The 27,286-nt window shown below is 32.3% G+C and overlaps 1 protein-coding gene across 1 annotated transcript in view; it reads right to left on the minus strand.

The window, feature by feature from the left end:
• The window catches only part of NBEA (neurobeachin), a 754,131-nt gene that overhangs the window by 253,269 nt on the left and 473,576 nt on the right, over positions 1-27,286 (minus strand). Inside the window, exon 39 of the mRNA XM_051986470.1 lies at positions 2,718-2,861. Within this exon, the coding sequence (XP_051842430.1) occupies positions 2,718-2,861 (144 nt within the window). The remainder of the gene's footprint in view (positions 1-2,717; positions 2,862-27,286) is intronic.

Below are 27,286 nucleotides of genomic sequence, written 5' to 3' on the forward strand. Positions count from 1 at the left end.
TAAAAATGAACAATTTTCAAAGTATAAAATCATGTAACTAATCACTTAAATTACATTAAAATATTTTAAAATTAGTCATCAATAGGTATGAGATGAAAACAACTGAGTATTTTAAAAATTAACATACTACTATGTACCTATTCATAAAGTCATTTATTATTATTATTATATCATAATAATAGTAATTATTATTATTATAAAGAGTCATGACATTTATTAAAGCTTAATAGGAAAAAAAAGGGGAAGGCAGCTAGGTGGTACAGTAGATGGCATACCAGCCCTAGAATCAAGAGGAACCACGTTTAAATCCAACCTCATACAATTACTAGCTGTGTGGCCAACTTATCTAATCTTAATTGTATATATGTGTCATATGTATATGTATAGGGACATATATGAATATACATATACATAGCTATATCTGTAAACATATGTTTGTCTAAAGGTAGCCAGTATCAATCAGGCCAACCTCTGGCCCAGGAAGTCAGGACTTTCCTGGATTCTTCTTCGGCTGTCTTACTTTGTCCTCCCCTCCATCTATCCACACAGTGTATCATACCCTTACCTATAGATACTCTTAAAAGCTTTTTCCCCTCCTCTTTTGCAACTCTGAATCTTCCTCCCAAGATATCTTGGGGTTTACTGGCTAGATTTCCTTCCAAAGCCTTAAACCAAATTTAATTGTCTTAGGAAGATGCAGAAGGTCACATGGCAGGTTAAATACCAGACACTGAAGTCTTTTCTCAAAATAAACTGTCAAGCACTTAAACTGTACTATAGAGGAACCACCTCTATTGGGTTGGCTATATTGTTCAAATGCCAAATGGATGATTCTCAAAAAAAAAAAAATCACAGCATTGCACAAAGGGCAATCACTCACTAGATAGTCAGAAAAAAAGCTATACTAGGACATTCTAGGAAGAGGTAGAAATAGGCAGGATATTAGCAGCCTCCTTCCCAGCACTTTTGGGCCTAATCCTATGCAACCCTGAAGCAATACAACTTCCCAAAGATGCTAGATAGGCATTCTAATGGATATTTCAAAGCAGCAGTAGAGGAAATAAGGAGAAAAAATTATCTGTCCCTGTGCTATTTCTATCAATGAGTAAAATAAATGCATGCCGGGCTGATATTGTCCATCAGACATGATCTACCCTGAATAGAAATGTGTCGACTTTATAAGAGAGCTTTTGAATACACACAACTCCAGTCTCTTCTGACTATGTTTTATTCCCACTCCAACCTCAACCCGAGGAATAAACTCAAGCCATTTCCAGGAAAGTCTCTCTTAAGAACTTTAGAATTGATTGCATGACAGGGAAGACACTGGAAGAGAAGGTGCTGTGCTGTATGGGTAAAACAGAATTCAAGTAGCAAGTAGCTTGAGATGTGCAAAGTTAGAGAATCTACCCCCAATGTTCATATAGACTACTTTTTACCTGACCAGTGGCAGAGCATTCTGAGCTTGTATTGGTCTGATCAGCTATTGTTGGATACGCTGTAACTTGATTCTAACATACATATGTCATTTTGGTCCTGAACCAGAAGGAAGACCACCTATTATATGGAAACCATTGTAATGTGCATGGGGGTTAGGGAAGTGAAGATGACTATAATAAGAAGTAAAAGACTGAAGGGGAGATGGATAGTACCTCCTTAGGTCAGAAAAAAGGATTATGTCTCTATTCTGGAAGGATTTTCTATCACTTTATTTTTCTTTTGAGATGTACCTTCACTTTCTGTTTCTATAGTGTCTTATACTGTTGTACTTATACTGTTGAACAGTTCTTAATTTTTGTGACAGATTCCTTTTGACCCCTTCTTTGCTTTAAACACTTCATTAAATACCCAAATAACACATAGAATTACAATGGGAAGCAATTACATCAAAATACAATTATTGAAATATTAAGAATTCTGATATAGAATAAAATACAAATTTGCTTTCTACCTTTGAAAAAATTACATTATTCTTTTGTGATTTCTTTTAGTTTTAACTTTCTAGTAACTACAAAAAAGCAATGGGCAAAAATGTCTTCTTTAGCTTTTGATCTTAGAACTATTTGGGAGAAAAAATGGTAAAAATACGTAATAAAAAGTTCATATTCAGCACCTAAAATTCAGGGAAGAAAATGGAATTATAAATATTAGGGCTTTAGATGAATATTGGTGGTTGAAAAGGAGTATAAGTTTGGAAAGTGCTGCTGATTGAAATCAGCAATGGGGTTTGGCAGAGTATAGGGGTGGAACTGGGCAGAGATGGCAGCTACATTCTTCAGCCTCAGGTAGAAGAAACATCGACAGCAGTTAGGGAGCAAGAAAAATCTCAAAAATTGCAATAAGGAAGAAATGCAATAAAAGTACCTGTGGGCAAGAGCAGCACTATGTTCAAGGCAACAATTATAATGTAAACAGAGAATATTAAGTAGGCACTGGTGTACATATATTATATAATTTGCAATGATTTTTCTACTAAGAAGGTAGAAATTGTTCTCTAAGACTATAAACTTCTTCTAAGTCACTAGCACATATTTTTCATTCCCTGAATTGGAAATGCAATATGTACCTATGGAATAGCTTTTCCATGTATTCACAAAGACGTATGTGTGTGTGTGTATGGATGGATATGGCTATAGACAGATAATCTATATATGTACATTCAGAGAACCAAATAGCCTTATATTTTTATATATGTGTGACAAATATTAAAATGTTACCTGCAAGGTTGTCAATTTCTTTTTCCTGTAGTAAACTGACTGCATCATCATCTCCTTCTAGCATGAGCTCTGTTTCTGCATTCTGGTTCACCACAGCTTGACTTCTGAATGCTTTCTTTGACTTGAGTATATCTTCTTCAGTGCCTAAGATTAATAAAATATTGTAACTTAGGTCGGTCATCCAGTTTCAAGTTTTTAAAAAAGTTACTAAACATTAGAAAGTTGATTCTTATAATAATATTATACTATAGTAATAAATAATATTATATATTTTATATACTACATAAAATATATAATGGAAATAAATATACCATAATAACAGAAGATGTTAAAAATTTCCCTTTATTACTTTACACTTAGTTGCTAAAATGTCAATTATTTCAGGTAGTCAAAACTTACCTCTACTTTTTAATCTATAATTAGAAACATGGTGGTTAAGTAGACAAAGTGCTAAGTTTGAAATTAAGAATAACTGGGTTCAGATCCTTTTTATGATACTAGCTATCTGATCTTGGTTAAGTCATTTCACTTTTACATATCTCAGGTAAATTCTTTTTTTTTTTTTTTTTAAGGTTTAATGAGTATTTTATTTTATTTTTTTTTAAATAACTTTTTATGGATAGAACCCATGCCAGAGTAATTTTTTACAATATTATCCCTTGCACTCTCTTCTGTTCCGATTTTTCCCTTCCCTCCCTACACCCCCTCCTCCAGACGGCAAGCAGTCCTATACATGTTAAATAGATTACAGTATATCCTAGATACAATATATGTATACAGAACCGAACAGTTCTCTTGTTGCATAGGGAGAATTGGATTCAGAAGGTATAAATAACCTGGGAAGAAAAACAAAAATGCAAGCAGTTTATATTCATTTCCCAGTGTTCTAGCTGCTTCTGTCCATCTTTGATCAATTGAAACTGAGTTAGATCTTCTCTTTGTCGAAGAAATCCACTTCCATCAGAATACATCCTCATACAATATCGTTGTCAAAGTGTATAATGATCTCCTGGTTCTGCTCATTTCACTTAGCATCAGTTCATGTAAGTCTCGCCAGTCCTTTCTGTATTCATCCTGCTGGTCATTCCTTACAGAACAATAATATTTCATAACGTTCATACACCACAATTTTACCCAACCATTCTCTAATTGATGGGCATCCATTCATTTTCCAGCTTCTAGTCACTACAAACAGGGCTGCCACAAACATTTTGGCACATACAGGTCCCTTTCCCTTCTTTAGTATCTCTTTGGGGTATAAGCCCAGTAGTAGCACTGCTGGATCAAAAGGTATGTACAGTTTGATAACTTTTTGAGCATCATTCCAAATTGCTCTCCAGAATGGCTGGATATATTCACAATTCCACCAACAATGTATCAGTGTCCCTATTTTTCCACATCCCCTCCAACATTCTGCATTATCTTTCCCTGTCATTCTAGCCAATCTGACAGGTGTGTAGTGGTATCTCAGAGCTGTCTTAATTTGTATTTCTCTGATTAATAATGATTTGGAGCATATTTTCATATGGCTAGAAGTAGTTTTAATTTCTTCATCTGAGAATTGTCTGTTCTTATCCTTTGACCATTTATCAATTGGAGAATGGCTTGATTTCTTACAGAGTCAATTCTCTATATATTTTGGAAATGAGGCCTTTATCAGAACCTTTGACTGTAAAAATGTTTTCCCAGTTTATTGTTTCCCTTCTAATCTTGTCTGCATTTGTTTTGTTTGTACAAAAACTTTTCAATTTGATATAATCAAAATTTTATATTTTGTGGTCAAAATTCTTTAGAACTTTTCTGTTAAGTGACAGGCAGGTTGGGTTGCAACTTGTATAGTGCAAGAATTCTAATACTGCAATTCCACACTAAGAAAATCTTAGATCCCTCATGTTTATTTTACTTATATTATTTACATATGTGTGAAAACATGTGCCTCTTATAGTTACTGTGACACTGGGCAAAACACTCAAAATCTCAAGAGTCAGAGTATTAACTGAAGAACAGATGTTATCTGCATTGATAGAGTGAGCTTCTCATGGATATAGATAGGGGTATGTTATTGTTCAGTTAGTTATTTCTATTGTGTCAGACTCTACATAGAGATAGATATACCAATTTACCTATTTCTCATGTCTGTAGTTATCTACTTTGCTATCTATCTGTCTATCATGTCTCCACTTAAGCCCTACTGACTATAGTGATTCATCATGGCACGGAGTAACTTCGTTCTTGAATTCTATTTTAATTTAACATGAACTTTATTGTAGGTCCCATGCCAAGTTGAAAAGGTTTTAATATATTGTCTGGCCATCTGAAGTTTGGTGAGGCTTATCATCAGAAGACTGGCTACTTGTTAAGATTATGTGTATGTACATACATACACACATGGTATAGGAGTTCAAGTGCCAAACTTGAAGCAAGAAATATCTGGATTCAAATTCTGCCTCAGATACTTAGTATGTATATAAACATAAATAATTAATTTAACCTTTATAAGATTCAGTTTGCTCATAGTTATATGGGAATAAATACATTGCCTATGTCAAAGAGTATATATATATATATATACACATATGTATATGTATATATATATACCATATATTTACATATTAATATTAATATATGATGATATAATTATAATAATGTTACTATAATTAATGTTAATATATGTTAAATATATATAAAAATATCATAAATGTGTGTAAAATGTTTTGTAAAATGAAATGTTTCATTTATTTATAGCGCTTCTTACAACTGCTATATCATTACTGTCCATAATGATTAACAAAGAATATTTATAAGGCACAGCAGGATTGCAATCTATATAGGACAAGGAATAACCGTATCAGTGAAATCACCCAAGTATTGAAGTGTACATTGTCAAACTGTTGCCAGTGTGAAAAGCATTTAAAATTGGACAATCCTGATAAATTTTAAGGCAACAAAACACTATAGGATAAGACTTGCCTTAGAAGTAGCAGCTTCTATATATATACATATTTGTCTAAACTGGTAATTCAAGATTTGAAATTCAAAACTAGAAACACAATTTTTGATTTAAAAGGATTATTTATTTTTAAAAATACAAATACCCCTTGAAAAACCAACAGATTAAATTTCATTCATTATTTATATATCTGTGATTAATTTTATTATGTATTTTTCTAAAAGCAAGCTTTCGCATGAATGAAGAAAATATTAAAAAAAAGTAGAAGAATATATCAGAAAGAACTACTGGATTTGGACAATGGATCAGTATAAATTCTACCATTTACAAATCATGTGGCTGTTGGCAAGTTATTTAACTTTTATGAACCTCAATTTCTTCATCTGAAAAATGAGGATGAAAATAACTGCATTAACTATTTTACAAATTTGCCATTGTCCTTAAATTAGATAAAATATGTAAGGCAGTTGGCAAAAAAGGTAATTATAATAATAATAATTATTATTATTAGAAATTTTAAGATAGATATAACAGGGAAAAAATCTGGGGTGACAAAGACAGGCTTTAGCTATTTAATAATTTTTTTTCCTGACACTGATATATATATTTTATTAACTTTCTCTCTCAAGGTAATTGCTCATACACACAATAAGTTCTACCTCAACTTTTTTACTTGTATGTCAATATGAGTTTCATGAAATAATTTAAGAATTTATCCTTTAGAGACAGAAATTCATGTGTTTTCTAATCACTAGGATGTTTTATAGTAAAAATTGTTTGGAACAGTTGTATAAGTTTTTCAGTTAATGAAATAATTTTTTATTCTAAAATTACTTTTCTTTCCATTTTAAAATAAAATGATAACAAGACCATAGCCATGGACAAATAACATAATTACAGAAGAGAATGAAATCTGGACTCCTTGAACTTGGAAAGTATACTCATAATCCAATAAATGCACAAAAAAATCATTATTATAACATATCCCATAAATGGGTAACTAAAGTTCATGTGAAGATCTCCAAAGAAGAAGAATTCTTAGTTCATTTCACTTTAGGGAAGCTGTAATTGTTGAGAAGTTTTTTTGATATCAAGCTTAAATTGTCTGCTTTGTAATTTGCATCCAGTACTCAAGGTTTTAGCCCAGGCAGAGACAAAGAGAAGTCTAATTTACCCTCACCCATACAATAGCATATACCTCCTGAACCATTTTTGTAAGCTAATATGCTTGGATGCTTCAATTAATCTTTATCTATCATGGACTCAGCTCTTTTCACCATCCTGATTGCTCTTTTCTAGACATTCTCTTATTTTACAATATTTTTTTAAAGTGTTGGTGTGTAGTAACGGATAACAGACAGACACAGATATTAGCTTTTTTGGTTGCCATGTCACACTACTGATGTAGTATTGATATAGGAAATTTGAATTTGTAGTCCCCTAAAATTCTAAAACCTTTTTTTCCAAAATACCTGCTGACTTTTCCATAACTTGTAAAATTATTTAATTTTTTTTTTTTTTTTTTTTTACTCAAGGGCATGACTTTACGCTGATCTCCTGTGTGAACTCATCTTATATGAATCAGTTCAATATTCTAGGATTCTCAGTCTGACATCCAGTGTTAGCTATTCCTTTGTAATGTGATGAAACTGCCATTTATGCCTTGTCTATCATACATAAAAATGCTAATGTAAAGTTAAGTATATGTCCTTGGAATCCTACACTGGACATCTCCTGCCATATTTACATTAAAACCATTAATTACAATTCTGTTAAATCTTCTCATCCATCCAGTTCTGCATATAATGGCACTAATTATTCAATGGAACAGCTTTCTACTTAATGTTTAAAGAAGTGGGACAGTATACAGGATAAGAAATATTTCCTGTAGGTTCTACTGGATAGGTATATATGGCTACTCTAAAAGGTTTCATGAAACATCCTATATTTATGATTGAGTTTCCAAGTAGTAATTTCTTGATTTTTTTACTCAGTCATTTGTGTGAATCCCTTTAAAAAGGTGAATAAAAATGCTAAACCAATGTTTTTTATTGAAAGCTGAATACCTTGCTAATTTGCTAGATTATTGAAAAAAATGCTATTTGTTTTACATAGTTGAAATTAATGAACAAATAAAAGACAGTAAAAAGCTTCAGTAAATAAATCTGGAGCTATAAGATCTATATGAACCATTGAAAACAACTTAATTTTGCAGCCATAAAATAAACATTCATCTAAAAGAAATATATGAAATTAATCACTTCCCTTATTAACTTTGATTTCACTTTTATTGGTTTGTTAAATATATAACTTAGCTGTGAATTAAGCTACTTGGTTTTGTCATCCTTTACCATATATTTATCTAAATCAAAGCATATGGCTTTTTAATCACTAGATTTTTTTACAGATCAAGGTTCCATTTTTCAAGATTATAAGCAGAAATGGTAAAGTCTCAAAGGGCTGTCTGGTTATAAGCACTGTAAACACTGCCCTTACAAAGAATTTGTGAGATATCCAACAAATCAAAAACTGGTTGGGAAGAAAATTCATTTTTGATTATCATTCTTCAGAAGACAGTATACTGTAGAGGGCTGAAACTATTGAGTTGATGCACTGAGGTCAGGACTGCTGAGCACTAGAGGCTAAATAACTGATTGTACAGTACTCTATGAGCATATACTTGGAAAATGGTCCTTCCCACTATCCTGTGCTGGCTCAATGATCGGTGTATACAGAGGATTGTAGAAGGGACTAGGGGATGGAGTAAGACTGGCCAGAGTCACACTTTGGCGGTAGATGAGGGAGAAGGCAGTCGCGGAGATTCTGAGACCTGTTCAATCCTGTGTCTAAAGACCAAGAATAAAGATGAAGGACTTTTGCTTATCCTGACTGACTGATTCTAAGGTATCCAGGGTCCCAGCACATTGTCACAGTATACTTCCTGGTGTCTCTGTCCATTCATCAATAAATTAGCAAGCAAATACTACTAGTCACTAACCAGAGCTTTCCTTGGATTTGAAAATGTAAATTATATTTAAAGCTAGATTAGTCAGAGGTTTTGTATTCTTGCTTTTCTAAGAAAATTTCAAAGTATCCTAAAGTAGCTTTTTCTTTTTTTTTAAAATGAGGCAATTGGGGTTAAGTGACTTGCCTCGGGTCACAAAGCTAGAAAGTATTAAGTGTCTGAGACTAGATTTGAATTCAGGTCCTCCTGACTTGAGGACTAGTGCTCAATTCACTCCACCTCCTAGCTGCCCCTAGTAGGTTTTTCTAATTAGAATAAACATCCATAAAACAGAAGAATATACAATACAAAAGTATTTGACTTAAGATTTTGATATTTTTTAAACTTCATCTAAAGAATGACAACATTCTTCCTACTTTAGAATTCATAGTATATTATACCTAGTTGAATGGTACCAGACCTAAAACGATATATTATAACACACCTGCCATCAAAACCATTTCGTACTGGCTAAGAAATAGAGTAGTGGAACAGGGGAATAGATTAGGTTCACAAGACACAATAGTCAATGACTATAATAATCTAGTATTTGGTAAACTCAAAAGGTTCCAGCTTCTGGGATAAAAACTCACTGTCTGACAAAAATAGCTGGGAAAATTGGAAAATAGTTATGACAAAAACTAGACACTGACTAACACCTAACGCCCTATGTGCCAAGATAAGGTCAAAGTGAGTTCATGATTTAAACATATGAGCAAATTTGGAGAACAAGGTACCCCTTGTCCATTTCTCATATCTGTAGAGAAGGGAGGAATTTAAGGCCAAAGAACTAGAGAACAGATGAAAAATGGATAATTCTGATCACATTAAATTAAAAAAGTTTTGTACAAACAAAACAAATGCAGCCAAAATTAGAAAGAAAGCAGAAAGCTGAGAAATCATTTTTACAGCCAGTATTTATCATATAGAACTCATTGTCAAAACACTGTCAAAAGACTCCCTTGTACACAAAATAAGAATAGGAACCATTCCCCAATTGATAAATGGTTAAAGAATAAAAACAGATTATAAATACAGATTAAGAAAACACTGAGGTACCACTTCACATTTCTTAGATTGACTAAGATGACAGGAAAAGATAATGATAAATATTGGAGGAATGTGGGAAAACCAGGACACCAACACATTACTGATTCAACCACTCTGGGGAGTAATTTGGAACTATGCCCAAAAGGTTATCAAACTGTGCATACCTTTTGATCCAGTAGAGTCTGTATCCCAAAGAGATCATAAAAAAGGAAAAAGGACTCACATGTGCAGAAATGTTCATAGCAGCTCTTTTTGTAGTGGCAAAGTATTGGAAATTAAGTAGGTGCCTATCAGTTGGGGGATGGCTGATACTTGTGGAAATATATATAGAAGAACTGCACATGTTTAACATATATTGGATTACTTATCTAAGGGAGGGAGTGGGAAGAAGGGAGAGAGAAAAATTTTGAACACAAGGTTTTTGCAAGGGTGAATGTTGAAAACTATTTATGCACATGTTTTTGAAAATAAAAACCTTTTAAAAAATAAAATAAATTTTCTTAAAAATAAGTTATGATATATATGAATGTAATGGAATATTATTGTTCCATTTAAATAAATGATGAGCAGGCTGATTTTAGCAAAGCCTGGAAAGACTTAAAAGGATGTAAGTTAAGTGAGTAGGAAGACTCCCTTGTACACAGTAACAACAAAGATCATAGGATGATTAACTATGATAGCCTTGGTTCTTTTCAACAACGAGATGAGTCAAGGCAATTTCAATAGAGTTGTAATGGAAAGAGCCCTACATCCAGAGAGAGAACTATGGAGACTGAATATAGACCAATAAATAGTATTTTACCTTTTTTTGTTTACTTTTTTTTCTTTCTCATTTTTCCCTTTTGATTTTATTTTTATTGAACAACATGACAAATCTGGAAATATGTAGAAAAGAACTGAACATGTTTAACCTGGGGTTGGAGGGAGGAAGCAAAATTTGGAACACGTGGATTTGAAAAGGTGAATGCTGAAAACTATCTTTACATGTATTTGGAAAAATAAAAAGCTATTATTATAAAAGCAAGCCCTGCCCCCACTAATATACCTAGTTGTTAAAAACTATTTGAAATTTTTTTCCTAAGATGAAGATTACACAACATAAACCAAAACGTGTTCTTTCCCCCCCACTTTCATAAAATTCTATTGAGAATCAATTAAAGTAAATATGGTAATAGCAATTAAATAACTTAGAAAACTGAAGGGGCTGAGTATATAACAGTATATTAAAGATGGTCCCTGATAAAAACAAAATATAAATGAAAACCAACACAATATAGCTATTCCTACACACAAGTAAAGTGGATGAAAAAATTAAATTATATATGGATAACTGAGTCTCATAATTGAATGTGGAGATTGTGAAATTTTGATTTATTATTAGTAAATGTTTGATTTGCATACCTATTTTATATACCTATATGCCTATATGCTTGAGGTCATGTGAAAATTTCTCAGATGAAAAGGAGATATCAGTGGAAAAAGTTTAAGAAGTTCTGGTCTAGAGTCAGGAAAACCTGAATTATGTTATATTATTAATTATGTAATCTTGTTACCAGTTAGATAATTTTAGGCCGGTCACTTAATCTGCCTATCTCAGTTTCCTCAACAGTAAAATGGGGATAATAATAGACTGTTTTGAGAATCAATGGATTAGTATTTGTAAAAGCCCTTAGTGCAATGCTTGGCACATGATGGGTGCTTAAGAAATGTTTCCTTCCTTCTTTCCATTTCTTTCACTGTTTCACTATTCTCTCACTCTGTTGCTTGCTCCACAGGTAACAACGTGCTTTCATCTTATTTTTCTTTCCTGCATCTTCCATTTTCTTTCACTTGTTGAGACCTGGCTCCCTCCTGATGACACAGCTTCCTGGCCACCAGTTCCAACACTGATTAAACTTCTCTCCTCATACTTCTGATTCACTGGTTTTAGTACAAAGACAGAAAATACTTGTTTCTTCATGCTGTCACTCTCACACCATCACTCAAGATACTTCCTCCCTTTGAGGCTCATTCAATTCATATATATCACCTAATAAAGATTCTAGTGGTTACCGTCCACTATCCTCAAGGACACCCTCCTTCCTTCCCTAATAAGTTTAGTGCTTCACTCATAGTCTCTTTTCCTCAACTTCTTTTTTCATATTGGGTTCTTCAAGATACATATTGATACTGCCTCAAATACTATAACCTCCTAGTTCCTTAGTTTTTAATTTTCCTAACCTATTCCTCTACTTCATCTGAGCTACACAAAGATGCCAAAAACTACACATTTTTGTTCACGGTCTCTTGAGATTCCTTTATCTTGTCACAATTTATTGTCATTCCATCTCTTACTCTCCCTTGCAACCCCCAAATCTGTCCTTTGTCCTTATGCTGACCACTAATTCCTCAATTTTTCAGTTTTTTCCCAAGCCATCAATCCTGCATTGGCTAAACTTTTATCTTTTTCTCCAAATTTGTACTTTAGTACACCAGTTTAATTGTAGAAACATAGTGCCTTGATCCCTTATTTTATCATCAGTCTTGTGCTGCCAAACCTTATTCCTGGATTACTGCCATTACCTGCTATCTATCCTTACTCACAGAACAGAACAGAATTGGGTAATATCATAAAACTGTTGACTTGGGCCTACAAAAAAATTCATGTTACATAATTTGAAGCAGAGTCTCATTTTGCTAAAGGCAATCCTTTTATATCTCCCTAACTGACTCACTATTGCACTCACCATAGCACATTTTCTGAATCTTTTCATCTCTCCTCAAACTTCCCATAGTTCTCCTGCTCTCTCTTCACTCTCTTATCTGAAAACCTTGCTGATATTTCATTGAAAAAATTGAGGCCAAAATTACCCTGGCATGATTCTGTCAATATAAAGTTATTATAAAATAAAAGAAAATATTTTTAAAAAATAAAAAATAAAAAAAAGAAAAAATTGAGGCCATATGCTCTGAGCTTTGTCTTACCCTATTCTTCATCTCATATCACTAAGATACGTTCTGCCACTTTACAATCCTTCACCTATCTCATATGAAGAGGTGGCCTTTTTTCTTGCCAAGACAAACCTCCCTGCATGGAAAAGTAATTCCATTTTACCTTGTCTTCTCTAAGAGAACTCTATCTTCCTCATTCTTTCACTTATTTTCAATCTCTTCTGGTCTATTAGCTGCTTTTCTATTGCTTACAAAAATGACCAGGTCTGCCCCAACCTCAAAAAACCTTCATTTGATTGGTTTTACCTCAGCTAGTTATCATCCTACCTGTCCTCCCTTTTATAACTGAATTTTTTGTCTACAACTGATGTTTCCATTTCCCTTCCCCTTATTCCCTTTATCTCTCTGAAATCTGGATTCAAATCCCATGATTTCAATAGCCAAATCTAATATCTTTTTCTTAATTTGCATTTTTAAAAACCTCTATAGTTTTTTTTTAACACTTCCAATTATTCTCTTATTGATAACTTCTCTCTATATTTTCATTATACTGCTCTTTCCCAGTTTTGAGGAAACTAGATGTCATTAATAGGTAGAGAGAGCATTTGGTCTGAAGTCAGGCGGAGTTCAAATCCAGCCTCAGGTACTTACTAGCTGAATGACTCAGGGGAAGTCACATCACCTTGCCCTGTCTCAATTTCAGAAATTGAAAAATAATACACTAACCTTTGTTAGTGTTGTTGTTAAGTTGTTATGAGGATTAAACTTGTTATTTGTAAACTCCTTATCATGGTGCGTAACACATAGTAGATGCTTAATAAATGTTTATTCCTTTCCCTTCTACAGAGTCCTGTCATGGGTTCACTTCTCTTCTCTCCCTATCCTAATTTCCTTGGTGAACTCCTCAGTTCCATGAATTCAATTATCATTTGAATGCAGATAATTGTCAGATTTGCCCAGCTCTAATACCTCTGACTCATAAACACCTTCAATTCAACATGTCCAAAACTGAGTTCATTATATTTCTCCTCCAAATTCCCCTCTCTTCACTTCCTCTGTTATCAGTTGATAGGTGTCAAGCACCGCTACTGTCAATGACACTACCATTCTTGTAACTTAGTTTAGTCTAGTATAAGTACTATGGGATTGTTTTAGTATAAGTACTATGGAATATTTAATCCACTTGCAAGTAATATAATTTTGGAACTGTGATACTAACTACTAAGATTACAAAGAAAAGCAAAAGATAGATCCTGCTTTCAAGTAGCTAACAGTTTAAGGAGTGAGCTGTGAAAGAAAGAGATAAAATAGTGCATATGCAAAAACTGGTTTTCCTTAACACATAGTTTACAAAATGAACAGTGCCTTGATTACTTGTAATGAGCTATTTAAATATCAAGTAAGTGTGAAGAATACTAATTTTGGTTATATTTAACTCTATTTACTTAATATCTCTAACATCAAGAAAAATGTTTTACTTTTTGTCACAGGATTGTCACAAAATTTACAAACAGTGTAAATAGATAAGATGATTTATACAGTTTCTTTAATTTTTGAAAAGGCATCAGAAGAATGGAAAATTAACTTCACACCAAAATTATCTAAATATACTGTCAGGAAACTCTTAATATTTCCAAATAATTGGGAATAAGTTTCATGAGACAATGCTCCTCTTTTAGGAAATAGAAATTCTATTTCATATACTGTATTTTATTACTGAGAATTAGAAAAGGGCATTTCAACAAAATAAAAATCAGTATCACAGAAAATATTAATTTAAAATTTAAATACCTTGCCTTAAATAAAATGTATTAATTCAATTTGAATACCTTGGGAAATTTAATAAATCTGGAAGATGATATTTAATGACAAATAAAAGCAAGAGATTTTAGAATAATGTATTCTAAAATGATTACATTATGTGAGATGATCCTATTCAAAATGTCCAAGAATCAAAAATTTTAAACTTGTACAACATGTAAGTAATTTATTATTAAGCAGGAGATTTATAATTTTTATTAGGTCAAAGCTAAAAGAATGCTTTCAATTATGTACAAAACCTGCTGTCTGAAAAAAAAATGTATGCTAAGCCAATGTTTCTGTGAGATAATTCTAGTAGTTCAATCTACACAACATGGGCTGCACAACATTTTTTCAACTGACCAAGAATTTAAAAAGAAAATCATGACTGATCCAACTATTCTGGAAATCTAGAATTATTCCCAAAGGGCTATAAAACTGTGCATAGCTTTTAATCCAACAATGTCACAAGTGAGTCTATATCCCAAAGAGATCATAAAAGAAGGAAAAGGACCCACATGTGAAAAAATGTAAGAGTTCTTTTTGTGGAGTAAAGAAATTGGAAATTTGGTAGATGTTGATCAATTGGGGAATGGTTGAATAAGTTACAGTATATCAATGGAATAGTATTGTTCTATAAGAAATGATGAGCAGACTTCAGAAAAGCCTGGAAAAACTGACATGAGCTGATGCTGAGTGAAATCAAGAGAAAATGTACACAGTAATAGCAACATTGTGTAATGATCAACTATGAGAGACTTAGCTCTTTATAGCAAGGTGGTCATGTAAGACAATTTCAATAGATTTAGGATGGAAAATGCCATCTACATTCAGAGAGAGAAGTGTCAAGACTGAATGTGGATTGAAGCATACTATTTTCATCTTTTTTTCCTTCTTTCTCATGGTTTTTCCCCCTTTGTTCTGATTTTTCTTTCCCAACATGACTAATATGGAAATATGTTTAAAATGATTGTACATGCAGTAAAATAACTGTTTGGACATGTATACTTATTTTGTATTTAATTTATACTTTAACATATGTAACATGTACTGGTCAACCTGCCACCTAGGGGAGGGGGTGGGAGGAAGAAGGGGAAAAATTGGAACAAAAGGTTTGGCAATTGTCAATGCTATAAAATTACCCATGCATATAACTGCTAAGTAAAAAGCTATTAAAAAATAATAAAATAAAATAAAATGATGTACATGTATAACCTGTATCACATTTCTTACTGTTTTGAAGAGGGGGAAAGTAAAGGACAGAGGGAAGGAAAAAAATTGTAACTCAAAATCTCACAAAAGTGAATGCTAAAAACTGTTTTTACATGTAATTAGAATAATAAAATACTACTATGAATGTGGTTAAAAAAAAATAAACTAAAAAAGTCATTCAATTTCCTTAAACTTACATTGCAATAGAGTAGATAAAGTATCACACTTGGAATCAGAAAACCTGGTTTCAAGTTTTGATTCTACAATTTCCTAGAGTTAAATTTTTGTACCTCAGTTGTTGTACCTCAGTTTCTTCATCTGTAAAATGGAAATAATGGTTTTTACTTTACAGGATTGCTGGCAAGGAATGAATAAGATTTTATATACATTATATATCTAAATGTATCCAGAGAGTCAAGTGTTTAGTTATTTTAGTGGTGTCTGACTATTTATGACCCAATTTTGGGTTTTCGGGGCAAAGATACTTTTTCCTTCTCTAGCTAATTTTACAGATGAGGAAACTGAGGTAAACATGGTAAAGTGATATGTCCAATTAATAAAGTATCTGAAGCCAGATTTGAACATCTTGAATCAGGCCTGACACAGTATCCACCGTACCACCTAGTTGCATATATCTAAATATATAAACATGCATGAGTACAAACACACACGTATATATATATATAAACATGTACAGGTTTACACAAAGATACATGCATATAAATCTATTTATATTTTGATGTAAACATATATACATGTATATGCTTTGCTTTTTAATAATAGAATCTTACTTTTTGACATTGAAAAACCATACCTTATCAGAAAATATGACTAGAAATTTTAGTTTACTTTTTTCTATTTTATACCTTATTACCTGAATCTGAATCCTGACTTCCAATATACATGCAACATCATTAATTTTCAGCATAGAGCATTTTGAGCACCAACAAATTCAATAAGTTCACAGATTTTTTAAATAGAAGAAGTGAAGTATTTTGCTTCTATCTCCTCAGTTGCAGCAAGGCTGAATGTCTTAAAATTTAATAAATCTAGGTAGCTGGTTTGAGAGAATCAGAACCTAACTTCCTTATTCAACAACAGCACATTTTCTAGTTTGAAATAATTTGTTAACAACCTAAAATCCTTACTCTGTTGCATGTGTTGATAGGTTTAGATGAAATAATCCAAGATTTTTTTTTTTAATAGCACATGGCTATAATTTCTTTTTTTTTTCTTTTCTTTTTTTTTTTAAATTAAATTTTATTTTATAATAACTTTTTATTGACAGAACCCATGCCAGGGTAATTTTTTTTTTTTTTACAACATTATCCCCTGCACTCGCTTCTGTTGTGATTTTTCCCCTCCCTTCCTCCACTCCATCCCCTAGATGGCAAGCAGTCCTATATATGTTAGATATGTTGCAATATATCCTAGATACAATATATGTTTGCAGAACCAAACAGTTCTCTTGTTGCACAGGGAGAACTGGATTCAGAAGGTATAAATAACCCGAGAAGAAAAACAGAAATGCAAGCAGTTTACATTTATTTCCCACCCATTTCTTTCTTTGGGTATAGCTGCTTCTGTCCATCCTTGATCGAAATAATCCAAGATTAATTATTTTTAAAGCCAATTTCAAATTTGTGATGCATTTGTATATGCTTTTATCTTATCATTAAAAATGCTCAAATCAACTTAAACTCAAAGGACATTACAAATATAACAATCCCAGAATTTCTAAACTCAGTTATTTTCTTAAGTGTTTTCTATGTGACAAGATGTTTCTGTAGGTATACTACAATACAGTGAGTAGGAAATAAGGTAAAATTTCTAAGCTATAAGTAAAGATGCACATCAATATTCTGGACACAAATTAAAATTGCATGTAAATAGAAGTGATTCTAAATGGTAAACACAATATATAGATCAATTATGCTTGCAATAATTTTAAAGGTTAAATAATAACTGAAAAAAATACCTAACCCCAACAGTTATTGCTCAATGGAAAGGACATCTAGGACACTTGCAAGTAAAAGAGCTGGATCAATATTAACGCGATTTTCATTTCATGCTTCCCCAACTCCGGTAAGCTGACAATATACTCTGATTATGTGAACTGCCTGAGAGTAACATAGAAAAGGTTATTAGAGCAAGAGGTGGAAAGGGAATGCACTTTTTATATTGACAGGTCTGCTAATAGAGTATAGTGATTTTCAAAGACATACAATGCATTTTTACAATTTGGTTCTGACAGCAAAAAAGGAATTTCATTTATTTCTAATTCAAAATATTCATATGTAAGCAAGATTTTTTAGGACAGACCACCAAAAAGGATATTCATAAATAGCAAATGTTTTCAATAGAAAAATGCAATTAAAAAGGTGAAAGAAAATATGATTGAATTTAAATGTAGCACTACATAAGTATGAAATGTTAATGCAATAATCTTCTTAATAGTGAATATAGAAAAATGTATTCTATGCTTTTCAAAGGAAATTTGATAAACCATGCTTTAAAGAATATATGTGATAGCAACTATGGAATCTTTTTGCATTTAGGACTGGCAGTTATTTTGGAAGGATTTTGATTAGCTACTCAGTAAAGGAACTGAAAGAAAATATTTAAAACAAGGATATATTATATTGAAAAAACCCCCTATAGTTTTTACTTATGAAGGAAAATTTAGAATGTTCTGAGATTCAATCCCCCATCTATGAAATGAATAAGTTAGACTAGCTGACAATGATCTAAGAAATAGAAATAAATTTTGAACTCAAAGGATTAATAAAGCAAAAATTATAATGAATCATTTTAAAAATAGCAATTTATAGATCAGTTGATACATTTAGATAGTACAAACTAAGGCTTATCAGTTCCCAAGATGACCTATTAGTAGTTGTTGGTTGCCAGGATCTAAGAACCATCTTCATTTGATTGAAAACTATTTCTGAAAGGTACTGACAAGGATGGATGATTTCTGTTTTCTTAATTTTTTTTCTGTTAAAATTTAGAAGGTTAGTACATGAAAAGAAAATAAAGATGTGATTCAGCTGGTGAAGGTTTAATACTTACTATAGGAGCAAAGATTTAAAGTTTAAAAGGAACTTCAAGATCACCTATTGCAATTCCCACATTATACATGTAAGGAAACTGAAATCTAGAGAATAAGGTGACTTATCTATCTAATGTCACACAAACTGTTAAATGGCAGAAGTGAAGATACAAACCCAGATCTTTTAACTCCAAACAAAGAACTCTTTCTACTACCAAATACAGAACACTCTGTTATATGTCTGTGCCTTGACTGAGGTAGGATTGTTACCAAGAAGTTTCATAGTGCTGAATGATGCCTTCCCAGATATAAAATGGAGAGATAGTCAGGAGGGAAGGGTGCAGAACATTCATGCTAGTAAGTACTTACTGGCATCAGTCCTCCAGCTAGAGACATGAGATAGGACTAAAACAGTACACACAGAAACATACGTACACAGTTGGATATAAAAATAAGCTTACAGTCACTCTATCTTACTTGTTAGTTGGAGGACTGATATCAGTGCTTCTGTGAGAGCATATAGAAGCACAATCATTTGTAGTAGAGGCCAATTTAGGGTTGTGATATTAAAGTGGTTGGCAGAGAATTCATGGGAAGAAGAAGGATTTTGAGAGCTGTGAGATTAAATAAATATGGAAGAATATACTATTGGGAAAATAATGAGTAAAGGAGAATGGAAAATAAAATGAAAAATAAACAAAAAGGAAAAATAGGAAAGAAAAAGGGGAAAACAGGAAGGAAGAAATAAATTACAAATGAGATGCTGTCATGTCAGAAAAGAAAGGAATTGAAAAGTAACACTGATATCAAAAACAAAGAAAACAAAGTTAACATAATCTTGCTGATCTATCCTGAAAAGTTATTTGGTTTTTAGCAAGTGTAGATTATTGTCTAGAGGTGGGTCTCATATCTGGAACCTGCATGGGGATATCTAATACCTTAGTGTTCCTAGTCTAATACCTTATTTGGGGCAGAGTAAGTCTGATTTAGAGCTGCTCCAAATTCTAGGTTCAACATGGAAGATAGTTACCAATCATCAGCTATCCATTAGATTGTCTTATATATATAATTACCTTGTCTGATGCCTTAAGACCATCTGATTCCTATAAACACTTAATTATTTTCCCACTGTAATTAATTTTAAAAAGTTAATTTCAAAAGTTTAGGAGGCCAGATTTCCCAAATACTCATTTCTCTAAATAATTTATAATGGCTCTCTACATAATGAGTAAATTTACTTGAATACTTAAGATCTAAGCCTATTCAATCTCATTGGAAACATCGTTCTACATTTTGCATAAAGTAGAACATTCTTCTGTATTTGTTGGAAATTTTAGTGGTATTGTCTAGTTTTAGTATCATGAAATTTAGTAAAGAACTTCATGTTCATGTATCTATATTTTTCATAATTTTATAGACTTAAATCCTAACATATTGTACATTATAAATGCTATAGGATGTATGAAAGGAGTAGATTCACCCAATTACTGCTTGGTCAGTTGGAATAAAGTGATTTTTTTTATCCTTTAAAGAATAAAGTGGAAAACTAACTGTACTAGAGAAAAATGGTTATGAGGTATCCTAGAAGCTAAGTAAAAAATGAATTATGTAAGTTTTAATTTTCATCCCTTTCTCTTGTTGCAAGTTTATGTGCATGCATCTGTATAAAGACATAGGAGAAAATACAGCAAGAAAATGGAAAGAAGATAATATATTTTGACCCAACATCATTTTTTTCTCTCGTACAGTTGGGAAAGTAAAGAGGCTACACATCCCAAAGCTTTCCAAATAACATTTCTAAACCATGAGTCTGATAATGCCATGAACCACCTTGCTCAAAAAGTGGCTCCCTTTTGCCTCTTAGATAAAGTACAAATTCCTGTATTTGCCTTTTAAAATTCTTCTCCATATGGATCCAGAACTGAATATGGAGCTGTGAAGACGTGAGTTCAGATTTGGTCTAGACACTTATTAGCTATGTAGTCACTTAACTTCAATTTGCCTCAGTTTTCTAATCTGTAAAATCAGAGAACTTAATTTACAGTTCAGAAAAGTTATAGAAACAGGCCTTTGTGGTATCTTCTAGCTCTAAATCTATGACTCTAGGATCTAATTACTCCACATTTATTCCATATTATTCCTCTTCCTCTACTTTACATTCCAGATAATCTGGTCTACTTGTTCCTCACATGACAGCTTACTTTTTGTTTTCTTGTCCTTATCAAAGTTCTTTATAGTACATCACAGCAATCCCTACCTTCTTTCTGAGATAGTTTAATCACTTTTTATCACACACAAAAAAGAATTTGCTAATTACTCCCTCCTTCCCAGATCTTAGTGCTTATCTCTCTATGATAAAGAATTGACTTTAAATATACTGTATATTTACTTAGTAATAACTGATAACAGCTAATATATATGAAACACTTTAAGGTTTGCAAAATTTTTTTTATATTTTATCTTATTTGATTCACATTTGACCTTGTATAGTAGGTACTACTATTATCCCTATTTTACAGATCCCTATTTACAGATAGAGGCTGAGAGAAGTAGTGGTTGGTTTAGCTAGTCTCTGATATAGGATTCAAGTCAGGTCTTCCTAATTTTACTCTATATGCTTTCTATATATGTGTGAAAATCTCCTTCAGTAGAATGTAAACATCTTGAGGACAGAGATATTTTTTGTTTTTTGTCTTTATCTCATCATGACCATACAGAATACCTAGAAAGCAGAATATATATATTTTTAAATTCTAGGTACAGTAGACTGAATTAGAAAATAATATTTTAGTCAAGATAGAAGAATATCAGAATTAAAATAGCTTGATTACAGCTATGATGGGCATGGGAGGGCAAAGGCATTGACTTATATATGCAGCATATATTTCCTTAAAAAGCTGTTTCAAAGTAAGAATGAAAAATTGTTTGTGTGTAATCTCATTAAGTAATGCTTTACTAAAGGTATTTTATTAAATAAAAAAGTAAACAGAACAATATCCATCCAGGGTTAATCTAGGATTTGGAACTTTAATAGCAAATTAAAAAAAAAAATCTCTAGTATTTAGTACTTTTATTAAGACAATGCTACCATTATGTAGCAATGTTTATAAATTAAAGTGTTAGTCCTTCTTTTGGGGAGTGAGAAGGGTGAGATGGGAGGAGGGAGGAGTAATAAATCTATGAAACTGAGTGTACACCTCAAGACAGGATATGATCATAAACACTATAGAGAAATTTCTGTCACCAAGGGAATAGTAAGAATTAAAACAGTACCTATATTAAGACATTGCTATTCGCTACAAACAAATTAACTGATTTGGATAATTTGAAAATATTGGCTTCTCCAGATGCCTACAGGTATGGATGGCTTTGATGTGGATATTTATTTTGTTAAAACATTTATACTAGGTATTTCTATAATTTAAAATTTTTTTTTGCTATTTAGCATTTATCTAAGCTATGCTAGTTATTTTAAAAGATTGCAAACACTGCAGGACCATGAAAAGGATTATGCATCAATGATAACATGGCTTAAAAAAATAGTCAACAGAAGGCTTCACTGGATATTCCCTCTCCCTCAATTTATATAATTTGATTTTGTTGAAACTTTTAAACAATAATCAAATCTAATGCTTTAGCACAAATACAAATAAAATAGAGAAAATCAATTTAACATAGTAAAAAAAATTCTATAATATATTCTGTATTATAAAAAAAGAAGTCTGTACCTTTTCAATGAAGGGGAAAGAATTTCAAACTCAGTTTTAAAAAATCAATGTAAAAATTGTTTTTACATGTAATTGGGGGTAAAAATAAAATCTTAAAATTAAGCTTGGGTAAATTATTTTAAAGCCCTTGGAAATTAAAAATGATTTTTAATGAGCAAACTGACAGTTGTTAGGGTAACCTTGAAAACTCTTTTTTTCTTTATAGCCATGAGAAGCTAAATTTTTTTATATTGCTTTCTCAAATAGGTGAATAATCATATTAAATTTTTTTAGATAACTCTTATTCCTTGCTGATTGAAAGCACTACATTATTAGAATAGCCATATGAATATAGGTATGAATATATATACATACATACCATCACTAAAGATTTAATTTTAAATCTGTTATACAGCAGCTTTTTACTCATCAAGGTCATATTTTGATGATTCCACAAGCTCAGATAAATCAGATGGTAAACAGACTCATTTCCGAGGAACCTAGAAATGCTCTCATCTGTAGGCCTCAGCATATCTCATTATTTATTGCCAAAGAAACGACTGATTAACTTTGTCATCATTGCTCTGTTTTTTTTTTCCTCCTGCAGAAATTGCCATGCCTGATCTTGCAATGCCTGATCAAATCTATTTAAACTGATGTCTTTGAACATAGATAGGGAGGAGTTTGTTATTTTGGAGACCTTAATAACATTGTTTCATTGTAATATTATGGAGGAGAAATAAAAACTTAAATAACACCTGACAATCAACACAATGTACCAAAATTCAGAGGAAATTTTTCATGCTCTTATTGATAACTAAAGAAACATCTTCACTGAGACTTCCTTGGCTGGATTAAATTTTACTATACAATGACTGCCAAAAATCTTTTCGAAATCATTTTCTCATTAGTTAACTTGCTATGTGAAAATATGGAACATCAAAATCCTATCAGTTTTTAACAAGGAAAATGGAAAAAAAAAACCCTACAAGTTTTTAGATTTTTATTAATTACATTCTAAGACCAGAGGCAAAAAGTATATCAACACACCCCAAATTTTTCTCACATTACAACTCATAAATTATTCAGCTAATTAGTATTGCAGAGAAGAATTTAAAAACCCCGTCAATGGTAAAGATATTTTCTTACAGAAGTAAATTACAAGTTTTTAAATACCTGAAAAGTAAACACATACTTTATTTTAGAAATGTTTTTATAATTTTATTTCATAATTTTAAAATTTTACTGATAAAATGACACCTTAATTGGTTCTTCTTTTAACAGGAAACTTACTAATTATCATATCTCTCTTGTAATGCTATCAAAAGAGAAGGGTTACTAATGTCACTGTAAGTTAGTTCATAACTAGAAATTCTTATTTCTTCTTAACAAGCTTTATACATAACTTAAGATATAATGCTTTAAAAAGGAAGAAAGGGAAAGTTGCTTAAACCATTTTAATGGAGGATTTAGTCATACAACCAAAGTGGTATGATTTATTTTACTCTATTCTAGGATCCTTCTCTTGATATCTGATGGAGACTAATGGCTGGAAACGACTGACAAATGTATCAAACCCTAGTGGGGTTTGTTTTATAAAGTAGATTTATGGCTATATACACAGTTAATGCTTACACAATTCCAGACAGCTTTCTGAGGCTTCACACAACTTGTTCAAAATCAAGAAAGATAGAACCACTGAATGAAATATATTCAACAAGAAAGCTTCCTTTATTTAAAAAAAAAAAAAAGTATAATTTTTGTTATTATTACCATGATGAAGATGGTTCTGACCAAAAAAAAAAAAAATTTATCACTAGATTGGTTCAGTCTTAAGTCTAAAATGCCACTTTTGATAACTATTCCCAGAATTTATCATACTGTCTTGTTTTTTCAAACTAGATCTGAAAATCTGTCTAGGAAGCTTTTGGTAATGCACTTTCTTTACCAATGAAGATAGTATCTTTCTGAAATTTGGTCTTAGACAATTGTCCAGGGCACTGAAAGATCAGATGACTTTCTCAGGGTAACACAGCTAATGTCAGAGGTGGGCCTTGAACCAGGTCTTTTTGATTCTATGGCCAGCTTTCTATTCTATCTTTTTTTTTTTTTTCTTTCTGTAATAGAAATTTAAACATTTTCAGAACTGAATATAAATTCTAATATCTGTAAAGATCTCAAACTCAGAGGCAACAAGATAGATTTTATTTATTCTTGGAAACTCAGATTTCATAGTTATTCTGTTTCCACATATCACCCATTCCTTTTAGGAAGAGGGAATATTTATTTTCTAACTAACAGATTCTCTTCCGCACCCAACTTTCTTTAATATAGTCATAGAAAGCAAAGATATCTTAATTACAGTGCAAAGAAATGCTGCACTGATATATACCAATCCTTTAGGAAATAGGAAAGATCCTTTTTTGATTGATCAGATGGGGAACATGGCCATTTGGTTAAGATTAGCCACAATCCAGGTGACCCCTTCAAAAGCAGATGTCATTAGACTTGAAAACAGTCTTCATTTTTACCACTTCAAAGAGTGGTTCCCCTGGGAGTAGAAAAGAGCATACTTTGACTCAAGAGAGAACTAATCCTGACAGAAGGGTGCTAATCTGTGGAGTAGGGCAGACCTTAAGAGTTGAAGTTCTGCCCTTCAGAAACACTACTCCCAGAGGAAAACAGCATGAGGACTTCAAGAGAGAGAGAGGACTTCAGAAGAGAAAGGCCTTTAAGAACTAGAAGAGTGCCTCAATCATACTCTAAATTTATGTCCTTTTTTTCTGTGGATTTGGGGGACAGTATGCACCAGGTTTCTGTGAAGTATTTTTTTTTCCATATAAAAGATTATTAAAAGCCTTTGTTGTGAATTAGTTGTCCCTACTGACTAGCTGATTGATAAGGGCAAATTTATTCATGGAGGTAATAATGTGGGTACCTTACAATCAGGGGTATGCTAGAGTTAACATGAACCCTCTAGAGCAGGGGTCTTCAAACTTTTTAAATAGGGGGCCAGTTCACTGTCCCTCAGACTGTTGGAGGGCCGGACTATAGTAAAAACAAAAACTTTGTTTTGTGGGCCTTTAAATAAAGGAACTTCATAGCCGTGGGTGAGGGGGATAAACATCCTCAGCTGATGCATCTGGCCCGGGGAGAAGTTTGAGGACCCCTGCTCTAGAGTGTTAAACATCCAATGAATTTACATCTTTCAGTGTGATTCCCTCCGTGAAAATCAGCAAACTAAAATGCAGGACTTCATTTATTATTCTGTTGACTGTCTAGACTTATAAAAGTGATAGAAGAAAAATGTTAATAATGTAGATTAAACTTAAAAGTGTGATATGTATGCCTTTTTTGGGGGGAGGGGGAAGTTGTTAAACATTTATCAGCACACCAATGCCTAGAATTCCTGCAAAGAGTACCCCACAAGGATATTAAATATAAATAGGTATACTCTGACGAATTGTATTTCACACCAAAACATTTGGGTGCAAAGTGAAAAACACAAATCAGTAATCTGGATGTTCTCTCTCAACATATAAGATTTCTACCAAAATCTCAAACTCCACCTACTCCAGAAAAGTGTCTGTTATATGCTTTGCTACTTCCCCCTCTCTAGCTAAAACTATTCCAGTACTTTCTGGATGAACCCTGGGCTTATTTAATGCAGAAAAACACCTCTGGTTCTCTTTGTTGATATTTGCTGAGCAGCAGATTTTTACTAGACATAAACAAGAATCTCCTAAAAATCTTGACCATGAAAAAAAAGTTTCTTGAGTGCCTGAAGATGAGCCACTTGGAAGTCTTCAAAAAGGCATATTAGGTTAGTGGGAAGAAGGCTGAACTTTGAGTAAAGTAGACTTGATTTCAAAATCTGCCTTAGACATTTACCAGCTCTAGTACCCTGACCTAATTACTCAACTTCCAAGGATAACAGTAGCATCTATCTTTCAAATTTGTTATACCAAATTACATGGTAAAAATATAAATTAGTTTGCAAACCTTGAGATACTATGGATATCAATTATTATGATGAATATTATTAATTATAGGAAAGGCTACAGGATCCCAAGTTAGGAAAGATGTAAGCTTAAAAGTATGCTATACATATATACTTTTAGTAAAGAGAGTCAGCTGGGGAAGTTGTATGGGGAATTTTGCTTCAGTTGGGTATTAGACTAGATGACCTCTGAGGTCCCTTCCAACTTTGAAATTGTATAAAAGTGGCCTATTCCCTTAAAATTCTTATAACTGTAAGTACTTATTACATTTTTTCATATAATACATCTATGTATGTATGTATGTCTTATTCTCCCTCTTGTATTATAAAGTTTTTGAGAACTAGGTCTGTGTCTATTTCACCCAGTATTCCTAAAACCTGGTATAGGAACTTATACACAGTAGGTACTTTCTATTTATTTTATTGAATAATCCACAATTCAAAATTTTTCCTCTTTGATTTCACTGAGGGGGACCCAATTTAGTATAAATTAACATTTGAATTATGGTATTTATGTTAACAAGCTTGTATCAAATGGATAAATGTATTAGGTACACAATGCTTTATGCTACAAAGATAAAAATAAAAGTTTCCTCCCCTTAAAGAGCTCCCATATTGGGAGCCAAAAAAGGCAAGTATTTTGCAAATACTTTAAGTATACAAAATCAATATAAGAGAATGTTTGTGGAAGGGTATGGGAGAGGGGTCAGAAAAGTGTAGATGGAAAAAATGGTGAAGGAAATGGGATTTCAAGAGGTAGAAGGAGGGGCATACTAGGCATGAAAGAAGGGCAGTGTGCAAGTTTGGAAGTGGGAGATGGGTGCTGTAAATAAGAAACATAAAGAATAATGTACAAAATAGAA

This window comes from Antechinus flavipes, chromosome 3, assembly GCF_016432865.1.
Source record: "Antechinus flavipes isolate AdamAnt ecotype Samford, QLD, Australia chromosome 3, AdamAnt_v2, whole genome shotgun sequence".
Lineage (NCBI taxonomy): Eukaryota > Metazoa > Chordata > Mammalia > Dasyuromorphia > Dasyuridae > Antechinus > Antechinus flavipes.